At 47.4% G+C, this 22,513-nt stretch overlaps 1 protein-coding gene across 4 annotated transcripts in view; it reads left to right on the forward strand.

Moving 5' to 3' along the window:
* The window catches only part of SLC4A4 (solute carrier family 4 member 4), a 207,645-nt gene that overhangs the window by 110,995 nt on the left and 74,137 nt on the right, over nucleotides 1-22,513 (forward strand). For 2 of the 4 annotated variants that reach the window (XM_063337111.1, XM_063337112.1), the window contains exons 4-7: nucleotides 7,728-7,863; nucleotides 13,530-13,690; nucleotides 16,382-16,561; nucleotides 22,338-22,433. In XM_063337111.1, the coding sequence (XP_063193181.1) occupies nucleotides 7,728-7,863; nucleotides 13,530-13,690; nucleotides 16,382-16,561; nucleotides 22,338-22,433 (573 nt within the window). The remainder of the gene's footprint in view (nucleotides 1-7,727; nucleotides 7,864-13,529; nucleotides 13,691-16,381; nucleotides 16,562-22,337; nucleotides 22,434-22,513) is intronic. The other 2 variants (XM_063337113.1, XM_063337114.1) reach the window with 2 other exon arrangements.

Below are 22,513 nucleotides of genomic sequence, written 5' to 3' on the forward strand. Positions count from 1 at the left end.
ATTAAAAAAAAAGTGATAGAGAAAGAGAAATTTCCTGGGTTTTCTAGCAGTTTGGAAGCTAGTCACTGCTGATTAACATCTAGCGCCAGCGTACCCACGGAGAATTGCGTGGTCCACGTACACCCGATTCCGCGCCCGTGAAATCGGCGGAGCCTGGCATTGATTTGAGCAGGCAGAGCCGCGCGTTGTTCATATATTAAATATTCAGTCTGGCTCGACTTGCTAATCGCGTATCTGTGGGAGGCTATCAATAATGCATTTCGTTGGGAATCTGCAGCTGCCCTGGCTCCTGAGGTGTTACAGAGATATTATTGTTACTGTCTGCAGCGGAAAAAACCAGACAATTATTGAAGACAGTAATGGAGAGTCTCAAGTGGAACAACGTTGGGAAAAGTTCATAATTAGACTTGAGGTATAGCACGCAATGGTCTCTCCGTCATAACTGTGTGGTTGGAATTAGCAGTCGTTCTTCTTTTATAGGCAGTGCCTTTTACGTTAAGGCTGAGCGACTTTTTCGTTAGATGGTGCCGGTTGTGTTTAAAAGGTTGCCAAACCCCTTGTCCACGTGGCGCACCTTGTCCATGCGAGCACTCTGCTATAGAGGAGTTGATTTGAGACATGCTTGGAAGAAGCGTCTTTTTTTTCTGTCCCTGTATCTCCGAGGAATTTTTCAGTAAAATATCCGTAGACAAAACTTTTTGTACATGATCTCGACGGCACTGGAGACAAAGGGAGCTGAGAATGCTCAGCAAATCGTTGCGTAAAAGCTGCCGTTCTTCTGGCGCTTGAGGGAATATGTTATTAGTAAGCATTTGTCTAATACTGAAGATTTTTTGCAGATCAAAGACTTAATATATGCCACATGCTGCAGAGGAGCTTACGGTAGGACGTGTACAACCATGCAGTACAATAGTATAGCAAAAAAACGGATTGTTCAAGAGGCAGTCAGTGCTGTTCATTATGTGCTGGAAAGGGTCACGATCGAGGGATGGGGGATGTTGGCTTCAGGATGGATCAAGCGGCTTGAATAGCGTTCTCTGCTTTTGCACCCCGTAGCCGCGAGAGGGGTGGGATGTGGGTAGCGTGGTGAGTGTTCCCTCCAGGCTGCCAAGTTCCACCCATGGACAAGTCTAATCTGCCTTACCAGCAGCCTGCACCGAGAGCGGGGTCAAAAAGTCGTCGTTCCTCTTTAGAAGAAAAGAAACAAAATAAAAAAAAAAAAGAAATTCTCACGCTCGCTTGGAGCGATTCGCTGGGGAGTTGGTCATCCAGAGGCGGGTTCTGGGAGACCCTGAGCAACGTTTTGAGGCGCAAGCGTTTCTGTGAAGCAGATGTCACCCGCAAATATTCGTGCAGTTGACTTCTTCAGTGGCGCTCAAGGATGATTTCGCTTGATAGAGCATTTGGGGAATCGGGAAATCCGTTCTCACCTGGGCTGTTGTGCAGAAATTGGGATTACCTAATTTGACTCTTCCGTAATGAGAATAACATTCCTTACCCGTAAAGGTGCAAGAATATTCTGGGTCCATGCGCCGTGCTGTGATGGGAGCGGTGCTCTGGAATTGCTGAGCAGTGTTGCTGGTAAACCGAGATGCCGTCCTTTGCCTTTCCCCACGGCCCTGGCTCGGTGTGTCGGATGCCGTACATGACCATGTCCAAGATGATGATTTTTAGTGACTCCTGGTTTTCGGTGTGACTCAGTTTGGGTTAGTCTTTCAAGGAAGCTGATAAAACTGTGAGCCATAAAAGCCTTCCCTGCTTGTGCTTAGATAGTGCTCTTAAGTCTCACCTCGCGTTCTCTCCGTCAGATCTTACCTTGGCCTTGATTCACAAGCTTTCCTCCGTGATTTATGCCAAACCGAGTACCTGAACTAGCTCTTGCCTATACTAATCAATTCTTGCAGAGCAAGAATCTCACTGCGAAACCAAGATAGCGTCAATTCCGGTCTTATCGGCGATGTGTAATCAGCACTGGTCCAGGTTACTGCTGCTTCTGATGACATCCCTGTTGTGAAAGGGGATCAAGGGGAGATAGTAAGTGTCCACAGTCTGCCCCGCAGCTGGAACTTGTACGAAGGGAGAATCAAAATTAAAGTGAGTTGCGATTTTAATGGGCACAATGGGTTAATGGGCACAAACTTGAACATAGGAAGTTCCACCTAAACATGAGGAGGAACTTCTTTACCCTGAGGGTGGCAGAGCACTGGAACAGGCTGCCCAGAGAGGTGGTGGAGTCTCCATCTCTGGAGACATTCAAAACCCACCTGGACACGTTCCTGTGTAACCTGCTCTAGGTGACCCTGCTCTGGCAGGGGCTTGGACTAGATGATCTCCAGAGGTCCCTTCCAACCCTATGATTCTATGATTCTATGATTTCCACCCCCCCACCCCGCCCAGTCTTCTGTTTTTAGGAGCAGTTTTGCACCGTCTGTGTCTGCAGAGCTTGTGTTTCACTCTGATCTGCAAGGTGCGAAGCCAAGATAGAGAAGGGATTGTTGCTGTCAGAGGGATTAAACCAGTAAAACTGCCTGGTTTGCTGCTCTCATTGGTAACGCTGACTGGAGCGCGGGGTTTTCTCATCAGTTATCCGTAGTGGAAACTTCCCCCCCGATAGTGCCTCGAATTGCACCTAAAAACACTCCAACTTTGGGGCTTGTCTATGCAAGAACAGTCGGGAAAATGAATGGCGGTTGATCAAAGGTATAAATCATAAGGGAAATGATTAAACTGTGTAAGGTCTTGTATTGACATTAACGCCCAATTAAAATTGTTTTGGGTGATGGGATTGATTTTGGAAGTGAAGTCAGCTAAACAAGAAGGAAAATGACTTTAAATCTGATAAAAGTGTCTGCCCAGGTGTTTTGCTTAACTGGCTCGCGCTGACTTCAGATTGACTGGAACCAAGTTTTGGCTGAGCGAGGGCAACCCCAGAAATTAATGGGAGTATAATCATGTCCTGTTTTAATAAGCGTATTTGGAAAGCGCACTTGACAAATAGCTTTGCTTGATAATGTTACCGCAGGCTTTGAGGAAGGATTTGCGCCTGGTCTCTTGGGGATTTTTGTAGCTACTGATGTACTTCAGAGTTGACGGAGAACTTCTTGTTAGATCATAGAATCATAAAACGGCTTAGGTTGGAAGGGACCTTAAGGATCGTCCACTCCCACCCCCCTGCCCTGGGCAGGGACACCTCCCACCAGACCAGGCTGCTCCAAGCCCCGTCCAACCTGGCTTTGAACACCTCCAGGGATGGAGCAGCCACAGCTTCTCTGGGCAACCAGATGATCTCTTTGGCCTTGAAAGGAGGAAGCAGTTGATGGAGGTGCAAGTCCTAAAGGTATTTGGAAGTGTCACTGGTAAGAGCAAGCTGAAAAAACAGAGGAAAACCATGTTGGTTGAGTGGAGAAGAGGCTGTTTTACTTGCACATCAACACAAACGAGTCCCCCCATCCCAAGGCAGCATGGGCCACCTGGAGAACCAGGCTGTGACCATCTTCCACAAGGCTCCATGGGCCACCTGGAGAACCAGGCGATGCCTGTCTTCCAGCCTTGACAAGCGAGGCACTTGCAACTTGGTACTGAAGTGGGAGGTGACTTCAGGATACTCGTCGATCTGACAAAGCCCCCCGGCATTTCCGTGGGTGGCAGGGAGCCCCGCAGGCACGGCGCCGGCTCTTCCGTCACGCCGGGCAGCCAGGCACTGATGTTGGGCTGGGAAGCTCAGCTGGAGCTGATTTGAGGTTGTTGTGCTGGAAATGTGTCTCTCTCTATTTCTGAGCTCCCTGAGAGTTCTCTCTGTTGATGGAGATTGATTTTGCCTTTGGGAACCCGAGGGTATAAATTGTGCTCGTAATTGGCCTGAACTGAACTGGGAGAAACTGCTGATGTGTTCGTTCTCTTCTGCGAGTGATGGATTTTATAAGCCGCCTCATGGACCGCTTGTGACTGAAGAGGAGCGGCGACAGGGGGAGGTTGTCACTTACGGATGGCAATACCTCTGTTTAAACGTTGCATTGGAGCATTTTACCAGTTAATACCTTAATTCCTCTCCCGTTTGGGGGAAAAATATAATCCTTGCCATCTAAATCTGTGGATTAGCTTTTTCTCCGCTACACGTGTCTGTGGATCATCAGGTTGTTTCTTGAATGAGATGGCAAGGGAAATAAAACGAAAAAGACTGAGCGGCGGCTGGTCCTGTCGTTGGTGCTGCTGGTTCCAGCAGCTCCTAAACTGGCCGGAGTAGGTCGAAGCGAAGGTGATGGTCAAGGCTGGGGGAGGCTGGCGGGGTTGGTGCTCAAAGGTCGGGCAGGGGGAGGTCTGCAGAGTTCACCCCCCTCCCCCCGGGGTTAATTGCTCTCCAGCTCTTAAGCCTGATACTCAGCTGTCGGCCCCGCGCTGAGCACACAGTGTTCGCTCCGGAGATTAGGGTGAAAATATGTTCTCCTTGCTAAAGAGAGCACATAAACAACCCATAAATGGCCCATTAACCTACAAAATCGCAATAAAGAACATGTGGTAAAGCAAGCCATAGGAGACCTGTGACCCAGCAAATTCCTTAATTGGATTTAGAACCTTATCATCTGCGCTAAACGCAGCTAATAGGAAATTAGCAAAAACAAAAGAAAGAAGAAAAGAAAGAAGAGGTGACGTAGTATGATGCACGTCCAGGTTTGGTGGGAGCATTTCTCTAATTCCTCTTGTGATGCAGTTCAGTGAGCAAAACATTGTGGGTATTTGTGGAATTATGGTGTTATGGGATCAGGGTAACACCTCCATGTAATAAAATCACTTCAAAATGAGTGAAAAGAGAGAATTTTCCCGTTGGCTGCCAACGCTGTCTTCAGCAGCTCTAGAAGCTCCGCACTCACTTCTCTTACAGGCTCTTCCATGCACCAGCCCCTTGCTTTTTGAAGCGATAGGATGTAAATTTATTTTATTGCGATATTTAAATTCTGTTCCGAATATAAAAGTATATTGAGAGCCATCGGTGCAGGGGTTGAGGGGGAAGATGATGGAATGCGCGTGTTAGGGGTGCTCTGCCAGCAGGTCTTGCTCTTCATCTGGAGGGTGACAGCCGAGTCCAGACACCATTCCACCACGAGCTGTGGTCGCCCCGTTTAACTTCCCCAGGCTCTTTTCCACCGCTGTGGTTGATTGGGGCTGGCTCTATAAAGATGAGCTCGAGCGTTACGCCTAATTGCGTTTTTAGAATAGGATAATCTCAATTATTTATACTAATGTTGGTTTTAAATGTCTTTTTAGATGCAGATTTTTTAGTCCAAATGGCTTTTGTAATGGCAAGGACGATTTTCACGTGTAAGCTTACGTGTTTGCAGATAGATTTTGGAGGCGTTCTGCAAAGTGCATCTGTTACATCCAAGCCCAAGAATCGAATACTCATTATACACCTCACAGATTCTGAGAAATATATCTGAGAAAAAAGATAAGTTCTGATAAAACCAGAACTAGTGGTTTTATAAAAGTGCTAATTACCAAGAGGGTTAATGTGTACTTTTCTGTAAGTAAATGTCTGGAAATTCAGCTCAGCGATATTTTTCTCTCCTGTTAGGAGCATATCGGAGGAAAGCTTTTGTTTTTGTGGGAAGTGGTGGATGTTCTCAAAGGAAGGACTGATGGGAAAGCCTTTGTGTGGCCACTCTGGGAATGTAACTGAACGATGGGCAACGTGTGGCTTAGGTGGTGCGATGGCAGAGGCACAGAGCAGTTGGTCGGTGCTGGAAAGCTGTGGTAGGACGTGTTTTGAGACAGCCATGGCTAAGGTAATGGTGATTATGAAACCTTGAAATGATGAGCTTGGGACAGGATGGTGACAGGCAGTTCATCATTTGTGTTGGGGATTGGCAAGGGCTGTGCTACACAGAGCTCCAGAGAAGAGCAGTAGAGACCACATCTCAGGGAGGTGAAAATGGTTGGAGATACGCAAATGTCCCTGCTCCCGTTTAAGTGAGAGGAAGAAATCACTCTCCAGCCCCCTTAGCAGGACAGGCAGTACTCTGAAGACCTGTTCAGAGGTTGCCCTCTCTGGGGCTGGGTTGGGGTGTTGAAGAAGGGACACGTGGCTCCTCTGTAAACGTTTAAAGCCAAAAGACTGGTAGGTGCTAGGGTGCCCAACAACCCAAACTTTGATAACGTCCTGAGCTGAGTGCTGCAGGGGTTTCCAGATGCGTGGCTCCATTCAAGGCCAGGTCGGACAGGGCTTGGAGCAACCTGGTCTGGTGGGAGGTGTCCCTGCCCGGGGCAGGGGGATGGGACTGGATGGGCTTTACGATCCCTTCCAACACGAACCATTCTGTGATTCTATGGTATGTTGTTATCCCTCCTACCTGAGTCGCAGAGCCAGTGCAGGGCGATGTACGTGGGTGCCCAGGGAATGGCAAGAGCATTTATGACTGCAGATATACTTTCAACAAAAATCTGTTTTATATTATGAAAGTATCATCACCCTAACCGATGAAGAAATGAATTTGCATCAACCTTTGCTGAGTAATTAAAGAAGAAAGTTTCTTTTTTAAAAAAAAAAAACAAAACAAAAAGAGGAGGAAAGGGCATGTTTCTTACTGGTTCCTTTTTTCACATTGCAAATTGAGACTTTGTTTACCCTGGAAAAATCAATGGTGATTGGACACCTGGTGTAATTAATTATTTTGCAACAGACAGACAGCTGATCTTTTGAAAAGAAAGGAGTTTTTAGCAGAAGCGTTCAAAGTTCAGAGTCTGCTCTCTAATGCTGATAAACATTCAGCAGAAGGGGTGTCTGTCTTAAAATTTCACATGGTCACACCTTGGTTTTAAGGTGATATGATCAGAAAAAAGCTGTAGACCCCAAGAAGTCCTCCAGCACAGCAGCTCCTGTGGCACGAGCTCCGGTTGCCTTTGGGAGATGCCCTTCGGTCTTGGGATGCAGGCAGTGATATTCTTGGTTTTTAATTTTGAATCACGCGGGTTTCTTAACCAGGAAGGGGTTTCTGCTAATTTTTCTTGAGCTACTAATGCAAACGAACTTCGCTTGTGCTAGCAATAGAGCGTGTGTCGAACATAGTTTCTTTTGCCTAAATGGGCAGTCTTTCCCCAATGGGAGCAGTTGTTTTTTTCCCGTGCATTGGTGCCTGACTAAATGCGTTGGGTCGCATTCTTCACGTATAGATGAGACAACCCTTCTCTTAAATATTCCTGCGTGGCTCTGGGGAGGTTACAGCCTGCCTTGCGGGCCAATGGTAGCCCCAACCTTGTCGGCAGGGAGGGGAAAACCAGCTATGGGATGCTGCTGTCACAGCAAGCCCCAAAAGAGTTCGGCTGAAACTGGTTTTACGTCATATAAAAAAGGGGGCGAAGGATCTCAGCTGATCAGAGTGCGAAAGGTCCTTGGGCACGCACCATAGAGCATATTGGTTTTGAGCTTGATAGCGCTTTTTTTACAAGGGCTGCAAATTGCTGTAACAGAGTTAAGGACTGTAGGAAGAAGCAAGTTTTCCTGAACTTTACTCCCAGCTTGAACTTTTAAGGAGCGAAGTGAGAGGCAAGGAAAGGGAGAGAGGGAGATAGACGTACCCTCGCTCACACCCCTCCGTCCGCAGCGACTAGGATGTCAAATGGACAGGACAGCCTGGAGAAACAGCTGAATGGCTTTGGGGAGCAGGGGAAGGAGAGGAGCCGCACGTCCCTGGTCATCTCTCAGGCCGTTAACCGCAGTATTTTCACCTCTGCAGTCTCCCCCGCTGCCGAACGCATCCGCTTCATCCTCGGAGAGGAAGATGACAGCCCGGCGCCCCCGCAGCTCTTCACCGAGCTGGATGAACTTCTGGCCGTCGACGGACAAGAGATGGAATGGAAGGAGACTGCAAGGTGGGTTGGTTTTCCCTTACTCCGAAAGAGAAGGGCAGCTGTCCAGACCCCCCATGGGAAATTCCTTCTTAACGTTAAGTTGGGGTAATATACGTGCTATAGCATCGCTTGGGGAATCCACAGTGAGGAGCCTGTGAAGTTCAAATTACTTTCCTTTGATAAAGGAGAGAATTTGGGGATTTGTTTAAATATTCCTTTAAAACAAAAGCTAGAAAAAAATATAGAGCGCCAGATTTATTTGAACGGTTTGCCTATGGAGAGCCAGCAGACGTATGGGCTTCTTAGTGCTTTGCGAAGAACATCATCTTGGCCAGAGTTGTCAGAAGTCAGTGCCCGAATAAAGCTCTGCACGTGTCTCAAAACTATTTCAGTTCTGTTGCCCCGAAGTAGATTTGAGCCTGACCCCACCACACACCACAAGATGGGAAATTTTGACTGTGTCCCTCTCCTAGTGAGTTACTGATGAAATTCATTTCCATTTAAATAGGCAAAAAACCCCTAAAGGTTTTTTTCTTAAGAGGAAATTATTCAAGGTTTGTGTTAAATGCTGGATGGAGTTGCCTGCTTTGAGCTTCTTGGTTAGGTTCTCTGCCTCTTTCTTTGATGCTGCTCTTGGTTTGGTCAAAAAAAACGTGCCAAAACCATGGTCAAAAAACCGTGCCAAAAAAATGGCATGTTTTTTTGATCTGGTTGACACAAGTTGCACACAGTTTATTTCTGAACACCACCGAAAGAGCCATCAGATTGGATTCGTGATCTAAAGATCTAGTTTAGCCTCTAGCCTTATGAAGTTTTGATTTTCTATTTTTTTAATGCAGTAAAAATATTTTTCTTGGGTTTGCCTTAAAAGGCAAACCCCCTAATTGCAGTCTGGTTGCTGTGAAGGCCTGGAATTGTCCCACTAGAAAGAGGTGCTCGCCCAGCCGGAGGGCAGGCGGGGGCTCTGCCTTCCCCCTTCCCAATCCCTCTCTTCACCTGGGGGTTTTCGGTTTCCTTTATTGTGGCCGGGCTAAGCCCTTTCCCCACCTTCCACTCTTAAGGGCACCTACTGTGCTCGTAGTTGTTTGGTTACCTTAATCTTCTTTACCTGCGATTTAATGAACCGCTCCACCGCCTACCCCTTTACCCCCTTATCTTTCCCTATTTTTACTTCTCGGTCTCTTGGAGAGCCTGTTTTAAAGACTTTTCACCTTTTGCTCTTTAACTTCTTACTTGTTGATCATCCTTTTCTCCCTTTATTGCTTTTCTTCCCTCTTATCATTAGCTCAGTGCTTGCGTTTTGTCACCTGCACTGCCCACCTCTGCTTTTTACAGCAAATCGTGCGTCCCTGGGTCTTTGGGAAGGGCTTTTAACGACGGTTTGTAAAGCTTTTTCACGATTCGGATCTTATCAAGCAGTCTCTCGGTCTCTCCTTTATGGTAGAAATATTGGGCAGCTCTGTTTTCCTGAAGTCCACAAATGTCAGCCATCAGAAGGAAGATGCCCCTGTGTCCTGCGTGGCGTCTTCTGCTCTTCTTGGGGGAGGTTTTTTGGGAGCCCATGCGAAGGACCTTACGGAGGGATATGCCCGTGCTCGTCCTGCCGTCAGGTGGCTGTAGGGAAAAAAAGGCAGGTTTTCTTCTCTGGCAAACAGTTTCTGCTTTTATGTGTTTTCACACGTCTTTGGTGAAAGTCCTAGATGGAGCTATATATATAATTCTCACTCTTTTAAGGTCCGTGTATACATCGGGTGCTTTAAGCAAAAAGCTTCCCAACCTTCGTTCCCAACCTTGGCCTAACCTCTTGACTTGCGTGCTATTTTGTCTGTAGTGATCTTGCGTAGCGTATGGTTGTTCAGGATGGTTCAGTGTCTTCCTGAAATGACTTAATCTCACCCAACAAAACCCGCTGGAAGCTTCCGAGCGGCTGGGGGACATACCAACCAGAGGTGGCCAGCGTCTGCAGCCCTTCCGTCTGGGGCTTGAAAGAGCTTCGAAGCTATCGGGAAAGAGGGTTTGTATTAAAAGGGGTTTGGCAAATCATACCATCCCTTCCAAAGCTGTTTTGGGCAATAGAAGAATACCTGGTACACATCACGGAAAATTTCTAGCAGGAACCTTAAAGCTACTGATTGAAAGACAGGGAGATTTAGTTGCCCATCCTGGACCTCGATTCCTGTGAGTTCAGCTGTCTCTGTGCCAGCTATAAACGGGCTGTGGTTGTCCCCCTGCACGTGGTGGCATTTCCAACAGTAGGTAAGAGCAGCCCGTGACCAGGGTTTGAGGATGGTGCGGTCCCATTGCCTGTTAGCACATCACGGTGTTGGGCCATGCTTCACCGTAAAGGGCCAGCTTGGAAAAACATCCTTAGCGTACCGAGGCTTTCACAGCAAAGCCCTCTAAATGCTTTAGAAATAGAGCAGTAAAAGGGAAGGTTCATTGCTGTTAAAAGGTAACCTGAAGATTTGGGTCACTGGGTGCTCCTTGATGGTTTTGTTGGCGCTTGTAATGGATTTACCTGGTGGGGATGGACAAGTTCTTGCACTACCATGCGACTGGTTGCATTACGGCGGTGGTTCCAGGATACAGAGCAAACTAGGAAAAGGCCTGAAGCAGCTGGAGGCCACCAGTCTATGGTGAGGCTCAGTGCAGTACCTTTGGGGACCAAGATGTGCCCACCACAGGGGGGGGATTGTCATTCTACGTGGCAGGGAGGTGGTAGAAAGATCGTAAGATTGTAGAGAAAAGGAGCAATAGGACCGTGGGATGGTGGATCGGTCTTTTAAGTCATCTGTTATGGTCTTTTTTTACTATATAAGCTCTGTCAGGCGGTACATTTATATCTTTCACCCTTTTACACATTATAATATTAAGGCACCTTTTATGCGATCCTTTTTGAAGCTTTAAAAATTAAAAAATAGATGGCTCCTGCATCTTGGTTAGCAGAGATACTAATTGTATGTATCCACCGACCATACCGTCGGCTGCCAGCCACCCGTTCGAAGCGCAGGCTGTTATTCGGGAGGCGACCATGTGTGCTGGTGGCAGAGACGGAGAGGGACTCTATGAGGGAGCAGAGCCATGGGATGAGGGGGAACAGTTTTAAGCTGAAAGAGGGGAGATTTAGATGAGAACTCAGGAAGAAATTCTTTGCCGTGAGGGTGGTGAGCCCCTGGCCCAGGTTGCCCAGAGAAGCTGTGGCTGCCCCATCCCTGGAGGGGTTCAAGGCCAGGTTGGACGGGGCTTGGAGCAACCCGGGCCGGTGGGAGGTGGGGTTGGGACTGCATGGTCTTTAAGATCCCTTCCCACCCAAACCAGTCTGTGATTCTGTGATGTTTCTCGCAAGTCTCAGCCGTTTGGAGGGCTGCTGATAGGTACCTGAATTCCAAAGTCCCCGGTGCCAGGAGAACCTTGCTGGAGCCCTCAGCGTTGTTTCCAGGGCTCCAGAGGCATGACAGAACGTGGGTGGTGTGTGTCATACCTTCCTGCCGCTCTAACCTGGTCACGGGAATATTTATTGCGAGTGAAGTTCAGCTGGCAGACAGGAAGAACATATAGATGTCAAGAACAGAGCGGGGTAGAGACGAGGAAGGTGATTTGATTGTTTGTTTTCTCAAATAACAGCAGAGAGAATCTTTTGCCCTCGAACAGGACGGTGCTGCTGGGCTGCAGACAGCGTGCCTTTGGGCACTCGGGGAGCTCTGTTGGGAGCCGAACAATTCCATATTCACGCCCTAGGAAGCGTTAACCCCGCGGCTGTCTCTTTTGCCCTCTCCGCTCTCCTCCACCCTCAAAGTCCGGCACGTTTTGCCTGTGCTCAGCAGCTGCCTGTGCCACTTTCTGGTTGTGAGCGAGCTGTTCTGCAAAAGCAGATTTAAAACAAAGAAACAAAAAAAAAAAAACCGAAACAAAAAAAACCACCCACACAAAGGACAAGGCATTTGTTAAAGGTATGGAAAGCCACTTAACTAAATGCTCTCATGGGTTTGCATAGGGGAATGTAGGGCTTCAGAGGGGACGTGGAACCAAGTGTCTGAAGGTGCTCCAGGGTATTTGAAGGCACCTGGCCGTCCCTGGATCCCCGCCGGAATGGGGACGGGATTGTGCCCAAGGAAAAGAGTCATTGGAGGGACTGCGGTGATACAGCAGGTGATAGCTCAGCCGGGCTTGTGAGTTAATATTTGTTTAATTAATGTGTTTGGAGGGGGGGGTTGTAGTGAGAAAAGTAAACAGAAAGCAAATATTGATAGTCGTGAATAAGACGCTTTCACTCCAAAGACAAACACTTTGTTGTTCGGAGCCTTTGGGCTGTTGCAGGGGAAACCGTGACTCACTCGCACGTAACGTGCAGCCTTGGAAGCGCACGGATTTGCCACCAAGTGCCTTCGGTGTCCGAGGAAATACCTAGGTTTTTTGAACTAAACAGAACCGTCTTCGTTTGAGATGAAATTCAATCTTTTAGCTTGAGTTAAAAAGCAGCTTCAAAAAAAAAAAAAAAAAGTCTCAAAAAGAGATTATTGCAATTGAAAAGCATAATTGATTAATCCTCAAGTAATACATTTTTCGGGATTAAATATAATTTCACTTGGTGTTAATGATACTCTTTTCAACCAGTTTATGAGCTTCCTTACCTTTATGCGTGTCTTTTTTTGTCTTATTAATCCCCTTATGTCAGCGGAATTTTCATTTTCCGCATGTATTAAACCAGTATCTCAGGGCAGGATTACAAAAGCCCTTCTGCTTTGCAATTAGGTGATATTTAAATCGCCGGCCCTTTCCCTGCCCTGCGAGCCCATTCCGAAGCCACGGCTGGCTGGCTGCAGCCAAGGGCACGGTCGGGCAGGGGGGTGAGGGGGGGCAAACCCGCTGGGGTGTAGGGGCGTAAAGAGTATTTTGCACAGAACAGGGTTCAACCTTTGCTCTAATCTTCAACTAGCGATGAGCTTTCTGGTTTGTTTGGTTTTTGCTTTTTTTTTCAAACCCACTTTGTTAAATCATTAAACAACAGCAAGAGAGCGGAGGGAAAGGACGAGCCCCTTAATTTTGTGTCTTTTCCTTTGGTGGCTCGTTTCTTCTGCTGAGAACATCTCCAGATCTGGGTGGGAGGTGCTCCTCTCCTCCCCTCTTTGCCCCTGTGGCTACAGGGCAGTATTATTTGGTGCAAGTTTTCAGATTTTCTCCTCTGGATTTGAATACTCGAATATAAATCACCTTATTTCCAGAAATATTGGTGATGATGATGATGACGATTATTTTTCCCCTCTTTCTTCTTGTGGAGCTGTGGGTGCTGAGCCCTTCTCACTTGAGATAAGAGGTTTGGGTTAAGGACTGGGTGTGCAAACCGGGGAGGGGAATGACCAGGTGTCCTCCTGGCCCGGAGCAAACATCAACCGAAGGGTGTTAGTTTAAGTCTTGGAGAAACCTATCAAAGATAAGATGTTTTACCTCCCATTTGCACTAGCTTAGGAGCAGGCAGAGCATTATCGCCACTCAGCTGACACATACCAATTCATTAAGCCTTTGCAACTTGATCATGGATTTGTGGCCTCGGAGACGCGTGGGGAAAACGCCTGTGCTTGAACTTGTCGGAATGCTGCGATGGTCCGTCCGTCCCGCTTCTTTCAGAAGTGTGTGTCTGCGAGGAGCCCCCAGCTTTAACACAGTCTCGTTGTTTTGCCCTCTTCTAGGTGGATCAAGTTTGAGGAGAAGGTAGAACAAGGTGGGGAGCGATGGAGCAAACCTCACGTGGCCACCTTGTCCCTGCACAGCTTGTTTGAGCTGAGGACGTGTATAGAGAAAGGCTCCATAATGCTGGATATGGAGGCCTCTTCTCTCCCGCAGGTGGTGGGTAAGTAAAGCCGCCTTGGCTCTATCCCTCAGCTCTTCCCTACGAATTTATATTAACCCTGGGGATGGTTTCACTGATGGTTCTCATGAGAAAGCGCTGCTTTTTCAATAAAAGAGGAAAATAAAGAAATAATCATAGAATCATAGGATGGGTAGAGTTGGAAGGGACCTTTAAGATCACCTAGTTCCAACCCCGCTGCCATGGGCAGGGACACGTATCCTCCAAGGAATAACGTGGAAAACTAGAAAGTGCACGGAGAAGGATAACAGATAAATCGAGAGTTGTTCTCAGTTCAGGACGATGAGTCAAAGAATCAACTGAGGTCGTAATTAATGCTTACCTTGAACTGCTTTTGGTCATTATATAGACTCATTTGCATCCTGAAGTAGATATCCAAGTTATATCCTAAGACATCACTGGGTGGTGGGGGCGGGGGGAGGAATAGTGTACACTGATTTAATTTATGTTTGCTGTCAGAACGGGGACGTGTAAAAGGGCAGCTCTCTCAGGACAGGTACCGACAGGCACCGCAGGTTTTGGCCGGCGCGGTCGGACCCAAGGCTGCTTTCGGTTGAGATCTCTGTTTAGGATGGGGTGTTCTCCTCCAGCAAAGGAGAGCAGCCACAGACCCAGCTGATGCTTCGCTCTGCCGAACGGGTGGCCATTTCTCTGCAGTCAAAATAGCTGGGGCCTGGGATGACACTCAGTGACATTGCTGAGAGCTATACCGTGTTGCCCGTGACGTGGGAGAAGACATACGAAAATAAACTTTAAAAGTGAGCCATCCAGTGGAGGTACATTTAACCAAAACACTGGGTTTAGAAACCATTGTGTGAAGAGCTGTAGAAGAGCAGAATGAAATAAAACCCCCACAAAACTCCGTGCTTTGAATTATAATCTCAGGAAGCAGGCTTAAAATTGTCCTGGCGTGGTATTATCAAATATCAGGTGCTGCATTAGCTTGTAAACTTGGAACTGCAGAAGCTGCCTCTGGTGTTACCTACAGAGGTTTGAGTTTAGTTTTGTAGGTGCGTATGTGGGCACTTACCTTCCTTTATTTTTGCGTCTGTGTATCCAAATGCAGAACTTTGCAAAGTTTAAAAAAAACCAAACAATCCAAACCCTCTGAAGTTTTATGCTGAAGCTGGAGGTGCTTCAAAAGACAGCGGCTGATGTCAGCGGCCCGAAACTTTAACTCTCAAACATTCAATTTCTTTTTGAAGTCGCTTCGAGATGTCACCTTCAATATCCATCTTCACCACTCAAATTAAACCTAATTCCTGGGAGATTAAATTACTGTTTAAGTGGCTGCTGTTGCTGTAACACTGTCCTGAGTGGGGTATTTTTGCTGGTCCAGACCCTTAATCAGACAGATAGGGATGGCCAAGACGCCTGCAGACCTGCTCTCCAGAATTATTGAATCACGATCACTCGGTTGGTGTCTAGTAGTGACATGCAGGAAAATAAGACGCAACGAGCCCTCTTGATTGGTTTGTGTCATGTCAGAAACGTGGAAGGGAAGAGATACTCGCCAGATGGAGAAGGATAAACCTGATGAAGAAAGACATGTGGTTCTGCAGGAAGTATCCCAAAAATCACTAGCAAAAAATACAAACAACAAAAGCTTGCGGAAAAACGGCACTTGACCCAAATCAGCCCTTTGCCAAAGGTTTTGCGTAATGTACCTACATGCATAGAAACATCCTTTTCTGAGTTTGGGTGGAAGAACGAGGCGTTTTTCCCCGGTGATTGGAAGAGGCGTTAATTCTTGTGCAGCACACAGAGGGTGACTTTCTGACTCACTGAGTTAGTAAATGTGACGCCTCTTCTGTCTCCCCTTTCCCATAACTTTTATTATTAGCACAAATAAAAGTTACTGGTAGACAAATAAGAGCTGCCACTTCCCCTTGGGGGACAGCACATTAACTGGAGCAATGGAGGGAACAACTTAATGTGAGATTTAATGCACAAGAGAGATTCTTAATAAATTTGGCTCCCTTTTCTTTCTGTCTCCGCCGGGATGGGGGAGCAGAAAGGAGAGAACTGATGGAAAGGGAGCAGTCTCTGCGGTGGGCTGGGAGCCTTTTTGATGCCCTTAAAGGCAAAGCCGCATAATACGTGCCGTGACAATTGGAGCAAGCCCTGCCTTTTGTAGTTGCCGTCATTTTACTTCAGTTCTGAGAGTGAGTGATTTAATTAGTTACTCATCCCCGGGACTTTCGGCTATCGTTAGATTAGGTTTTATTGGGGACCTGCGAGGTGAACTCAAGCCTCGTTGCATCTGATAGAAGTTTTACCGTGTTATTTTTGGGAGCGTACAGGAACTTGCAAAATAGTTGGAGCTCGTTCACAAAAACACAGAACCATCTTATCTTGGGTCCAGTTTATTTGAAATAGGTTCAGGGGCGCATATGAAAATAACAGAAGGGAGTCTCGGTGCAAGAGGTACACGTCGGTTGCTGATGGGTTTTGCTGGATGGAAATGCTTATGTTTCCTTTCCAAATAAATGTCTAAAAGAGATTCCCGTTAAAAATAAAATGGGGAAATCTGGTGGTGGTTTTGAGATGGGAAGGAAAGCCTTCAAGAAAGTAGGGTGAAGATGATCCGTCTCTCTCCCCCTGCCCTCCCTTGATGTGGCAGTTTTGTGCTTTGTGATTAATCGTCCTCTCCCGTTTCTTTGCGTGCCGCAGAAATGATCGTTGACAATCAGATCGAGACGGGCCTTTTGAAAGCGGAACTGAAGGACAAAGTCACCTACACGCTGCTCAGGAAGCACCGGCACCAGACCAAGAAGTCCAACCTGCGCTCCCTGGCTGACATTGGAAAGACCGTCTCCAGTGCAAGTAGGATGTTTTCCAACCCCGATAATGGTAATGCAGAGGCTAACTGGCTATAGCCTTCCCTTTTAAAGCAACCCACCCAACTTGCCCGCCAAAAACTAACTGCGTTGCCTTGACAATGCTTTTCTAACCCCCCGATTAGCGTAGCGAGAGCCGTGCTGACGACACGTCAGTGTTGGGCTCTGCAGGCTGCTTTGGCCGTGGCACATCGCTCTAACCGTATCTTCACTGGACTGAGAGGGAGAGGAGAGGACGGGCAGGGTGTGGGGGACACGGCGGGGGGCAGAGAGATGCTCTCGCAGCTGGCAGGCAGGAGGTGATGGAGGGGCAGCGATAGGAAAGAGAGGTTTAAAAAGAATAATATTCCAACCGTGCCTGAACCTAAAAGGTTGATCATCTGACATGTTTGGGCAGAGAAGAAGCTTTTGTGCGCGTTCGATTTCTCTAACAGACGGTGTCGATGGCACTTCTAATCAAAAATGACGCGATAGTCACATCTAGCTTGCATTTTATTGCCGTACAATCATTGTCCAGTGTGGGTAAAGCTGATTTCCATCTTGCTTTATTCTTTCTAAAATTGTTTTGTGATGTACGTTGTGAATACGTCTCTCTTTCTCACTAGAAATGGCATAGTAGATGGTGCCGTGTCTATAGTGGTGTCTGTAAACGTGTGTGTGTGCGCACATGTGGATGCAGACAGCTATAGAGGCCTTGGCAGTCACTCTGGACTTACCCATACCTTGAGATTTGCAGTCGTCTTGCTGGTGGTAAGCAAAAAAGAGGAGTTTTAAGCCTATTGTCACATCTTGGACTTCTGTCAGCTGCCTCCCGTTACAGTCTGGAAATCTGTTGAACAGTTATTTTATCTAAAATCTATTTTAAAATACCCAGAAATGAAAGCAAGCCAAGAAATTATATTCTTCTTGCTACATTGAAGGCCTCTTAGCTTTTTGTGTCCTGCTTCTAAAACTCAACCTAACATTTCTCCCTAACCTATTATCATACTTGATTAATATTTCCTACTTTTTATCATCCTTTGCTTTTGCAGCAGGTGTGTGTGTGCATGTGAAGAGCATTCGTTGCTCTGGGTGATGCATCTTGTCGTGTACGAGTGCCTTGATAACGCAGCGATGAAGTGAATAATGCGAAGGCACGGTAACAGGAATGGAGGAAATGTCCGGGGCGTGCAACTTTTGGGTGAATATCCCTGCAGGAGTCCAACGGAGCAGAGAGAGGGACTGTGCTCTGGAGAGCACCGTAAAGAAAATTCCAGTTGTGGGGAAGGAGCTCAGTGTGGCCAGTTGAGGTGGTTGGTGAATGCTAAAGGTGGGGGAGCCTCCTCCAGAGCACTCTGCGGGAGGGGAAGGGTCCTCTGGGGCATCAAGCTGTGGCTGCCCCATCCCTGGAGGGGTTCAAGGCCGGGTCGGATGGGGCTTGGAGCAACCTGGGCTGGTGGGAGGTGTCCCTGCCCAGGGCAGGGGGGTGGAACCTAGATGATCTTTAAGGTCCCTTCCAACCCAAACCATTCTGTGATTCTGTGACCACCTAGCTTTGCTCTTGGCCTGCAGATCCCCACCAGCCTCGAGCAGACACCAGGCTAACTGGTAACACACACGGCTAGGAGTGCCTGTGGAGGGCTGGATCCAAGAGAGGTGGTGTTCAGGAGCTCCAGCTCAACTGTTGCTCCTCAAGCCCCTCTGCTCATTTCCCGTGAGCCTCAGGCATCAAATTTGTGGATGCCTGTCGTGGTTTGAGGTAAAACAGAATGAATTTTCTCTTTTTTTTTTTTGCCCTTAAATCAGGCAGGCACTTCAGATCCCCAGAGGATGCCTCAGACATGTCAGGACCAGGCACCCCGCGAGTACCTCCTGTTTGTTTTCAGTTGAGATTAAGAAATTACTTTCTTTCCAGTACACGCTCTGGGTCTTCCCGTTGTGTCCTCCCCACTGTTTGTACAGGAGGCATCTCCTTTCTGTTCAAAAAAGGACACGGCTGTGGCAGGTGAAACGTCTAAGTATTATTTGCAGTGGTGTCTCTAGGTATCAGTTACCACCTCCATGGCTACTACTCTTTCTGGACCTTTGAAAAGATGGACAGGTTGGCTTTGAGGGCAAGGATCCTGGACTGTGGCCAGGGGTCAAAATATGCTCTGTCTACAAGGCACCAGCCACCTTCCACCTGGGTATCGCATCTATTTTTACTGCACCATATGCTTGTAACAGCCTCCCCTTTTTTCAGCAGCTGGTGAATGTCGAATTCTTCCTTTCCGGGGTTAAAGTCATTCCTTGAGGAGCCATCAAAACCTCGGGGTGTTAAATTAAAACTTACTTAGGAAGTTTGAAGGTAAACGATACACAGTCGAAGTCCTTGGTTCCAGCCCCTGCTTATTTTTCATGGCCAAGGGTGTCCTTTACTCAGCTCCTGGGTGACTTCGTTTTTCCTTCATTTCTTTTTCTCGTTTGAAGGGTCCTGTCTCAATTGGGCTGCTTCTCAAGAAATTCTTCCCTGGCTCTGCTCAGCCCACTGGCTGACCATCAGCCGCTCCTGTCGTGTTGTTTTGCCTCTGTTTCCCCACCCGGGATGTTTATGTGTTACGAGAATGTAAAAGGCATTATGTTCCGTGACGGTTTGAGACTTAAGGAGGGCGATACAAAGGGAAATACTTCATGAATAGTTGTTGCTGTTATTTATTATTTACACGGTAATGAAAAAGTAACTCCAGAGTGGTTTTGATGGAATTATACCACCCTCCCTGGAGCTCAATGGGTGCCTCTCATGTGCTTCTAAAGGCAGAGTTTGTCCTTTAGACAGGTAAAAATTTAATGAGGCCAACAGGAGTGCAGCTGTCTCTCACCATGGCTAATCACAGTAATGAAAGTGCCATCAGCCCCGAGAGCTCCGAAGGTTTTCTTTCCAGATAGGGATTTCCTTTCAGTGTCTACCTTTCATTTCGGCGTCGGTGAAACTTTCCATGCAATATTGATGCCGCCACCAGCCCCTCATCGGTTCCTTCTCGCCTCTGCGCACAAGGTCGGTGCCTTGGCTTTCTGCTCCAGCGACCCTTCCTGCCGCTCTAGCAGGGGCCACTTCTCCTCTCCAGTTCACCCATCAAAACACACCGATGGGATGGACAGACAGAGCACCCTCCTCATTTAATGGACACGGCTGTTGTGTGTTCGTTAAGGGTTGTTAATGAAACCATCTCTACTGAAGCTGCACCAGGCCCTGCTGCAGGTTATGTATAAAAATATTATGCAACTTACTGGCCCTTACTGGGCAATCACAATTGATTTGGAACCTGTGGTTCTGATAGGTACCTAATTGTATTAAATTACTCTTAAAAACATTTCTTGAGGAAACGCTTTAGCATAATGTCATTCGCATGGATGGATTCGCCCATGATTTTCCTTCTTTTTTTTTTTTTTTTTTTCTGGGCAGTTAGACTTAAAACCCAAATTAAATAATGACAAATTTCTTCGAGGGTATTTGTTCGATCTGAAATCGGGAAATATCCCTTGGGCCGTGGCTCTCAAAGATATTGAGGTGCCTGTGTCTCGCGTCTTTCATTGAGCTTAAATGACTAAGTCTTAGGGGCTCTAAAATTTTCTATGCCTGCCTTATCTTCATGATAAGCTTGTATAGACTCCCCTTCTGGTACTATGTTCAATAATAATGTGTCCTAAGATATTCTTTATGCATAAAGGAGGAAAAAAAGTAAATAAGAAGAAGTAGCTAAGACTTAGCCTGTGAAAATGAGTGTATTTTCACTCCGTTGCATATTATTGTGAATTTCTCTACAAAGCGTTGCAGTCTGCGGCTATTGCCGCGTTCTTATCCCCTTCTTCTGAGATGGCTGAGCCCTGAGCAGTTATGTGAAATGCATATAGAAATTCAGCACGCCAAGAAAGGCTGATTGAACCTCCCGTGTCCCCGCTGCGGTGACTGCTCCCGGAGCGTCTCCGCTTGCCCCTCACCAGGGTGGCCCTGGCATCTTCCGTCCCATCCTGTATTTCACTGCTCTTATTCGAAGATAAGGCAATCAGATTGGCAGAAACACAGCATTTTTGAGCGGCAAAGGTGTGCGCTGAATGCCTTTTATTCAGCGCTGCGTCATAAAGATTGATGTTTGCATCACGCTTGTGGGGGAGGATGTTTCCTCAGAAATCCTTTTGCTCTTGGGAAAGAAGTTGGGCAAAAGGTGGTAATTTCTTGCGTGACGCCGGATGGAGGAGGATAGATCAAAGCACTCCTTTCCTTCTCCATTCAGCAGGAAAATGATGATTATCAAAAAGCCGAGCAGACAAAGCTGTAGCAAATAATTACTCAACGTTCCCTTAGAAAGACACCGCCCTTTTCCTTTCTTTTCTTGGTGGAAGGTTGAGCTGGATGAAGCGTTCAACTGAGGACATTGGGATTTTACATTTCAATTGATCTCCTGCAGGGTTTTTTGGGCAGCTTTTGTGTGTGTCTTGTGTTGTTGACTGCCTTTCCAAGAGTTCTTTGTGTCCTTTCCTGGCAGCGGGTAGAAGCCCTGCCATAAATAAGGTATGGCTGGCGACTCTCCGGCAGCCTGTGCCCTGCTGGTACACCTTTGGGTTGTAATGCGGGGCTTTGCCGCTCGAAAATGAGAACGGTGGTCACCGTGGTCACCGTTCCTCATGCCGGTGCCCGAGGACTGGCTCGTCAGTGTTTACCAGCGCTTGGGCGGTGACATTTCCTATGCATTTTTGACATTTTTGTTTCAAAGCTTCCCTGCCCGCCAGCCTTTTGTGTAATTTAACACCGGTGAGAGCCTTTGGGAAAAACATGGAAGAGAAGTGGTTGAACCGTACTAAACCTGAGGCTGTAGAAAACTCTGATGTCTTTACGTGTGAGTATTTAACCGCATCAATAATGGCATGCTACCCATCACCGTGTGGATGGTGTCTGTGCTGCCCGAACACTTAATGAACGTTATTTATTTTCATTTGGAAAGGGTTAAAATAGCACTTAGGCCGTCTGCAATGCGTTGGCTGATGCTCTGAGACAAGGATAGCTAGCAACAGATGAAAACTTTCTCCTCTAATGTTTCTATGCTAACTTAGAGTTTAGTTTTATTCAGTTGTTTTTCATACCAATTGCAACCCTCAGTTGAACGATGGGGTCAGGTGAATAACAGGAGGAGAGAAGTTTAAGGCAGAAATGAGATGTTTTCAAGGGACGCTTGAAAACACCCCCGACGTGTATTTAGGTGTTTGCCGCCTTTGAAGCATTTCAGGATGAGGCACACATTTCCAAGCCCGAATTGGTGTGCCTGGCTACGTACATGGTCAGGATGCTCCAAGTTGGCTCCTACAGGGAAGTGACCTGATTTATATTTTCTTACAGAAGTGCTGTGTGTCTGCCATTCTCCCCGTCCGCACCACGGCTGGGGACGGCTCAGCACCACCGGCACTCACCTGCCTTACTCGGTTGCTTGAAATCTGCTTCTAAAATGCCTGAATTTTAGACAGCAGGGCTGGGAAGCTGGCTCCAGACCTGCCAGCTGGTCACGGAAGGGTGGAGCTACGGAGGAGATGTGCTCCAAATGAATGGGCTTCCCACTTTGGTCCCCGATCTATTCATTTGTGTGTTGCTGCGACTGTTCAAACACCCTGTCTCCTACCCGGCTTGCTTGTGCGATTGCTTGAGCATTTCGTTCTGGCCTTTTTTTTTTTCTTCTTCTTCTTCTTTTTTTTTTCTTTTCCTTTTTTTCCTTTGACTTTTTCAACTTTGCTCTCTTCCTCCTCTTGGCTGCCGCTCCCGTCTCCCGCTTGCGCCGCACAAGCACGCAGCCCGCTCGAGAGCTCCGTGCCCTGCCTGGCCACCCGCACCCTGGATGATGAGATGGGAGTGCAGCGCAGCCCCAGCGTGGGATGGCTCAGTAAGTGTGGGCAGGGGACGGACGGGAGGGCGGGCGGGCTGGGGGACAGCAGAGGAGACAACGGGGGATTCCCACCTCTA

This window comes from Chroicocephalus ridibundus, chromosome 5 (assembly GCF_963924245.1).
Source record: "Chroicocephalus ridibundus chromosome 5, bChrRid1.1, whole genome shotgun sequence".
In the NCBI taxonomy this organism is placed as follows: domain Eukaryota; kingdom Metazoa; phylum Chordata; class Aves; order Charadriiformes; family Laridae; genus Chroicocephalus; species Chroicocephalus ridibundus.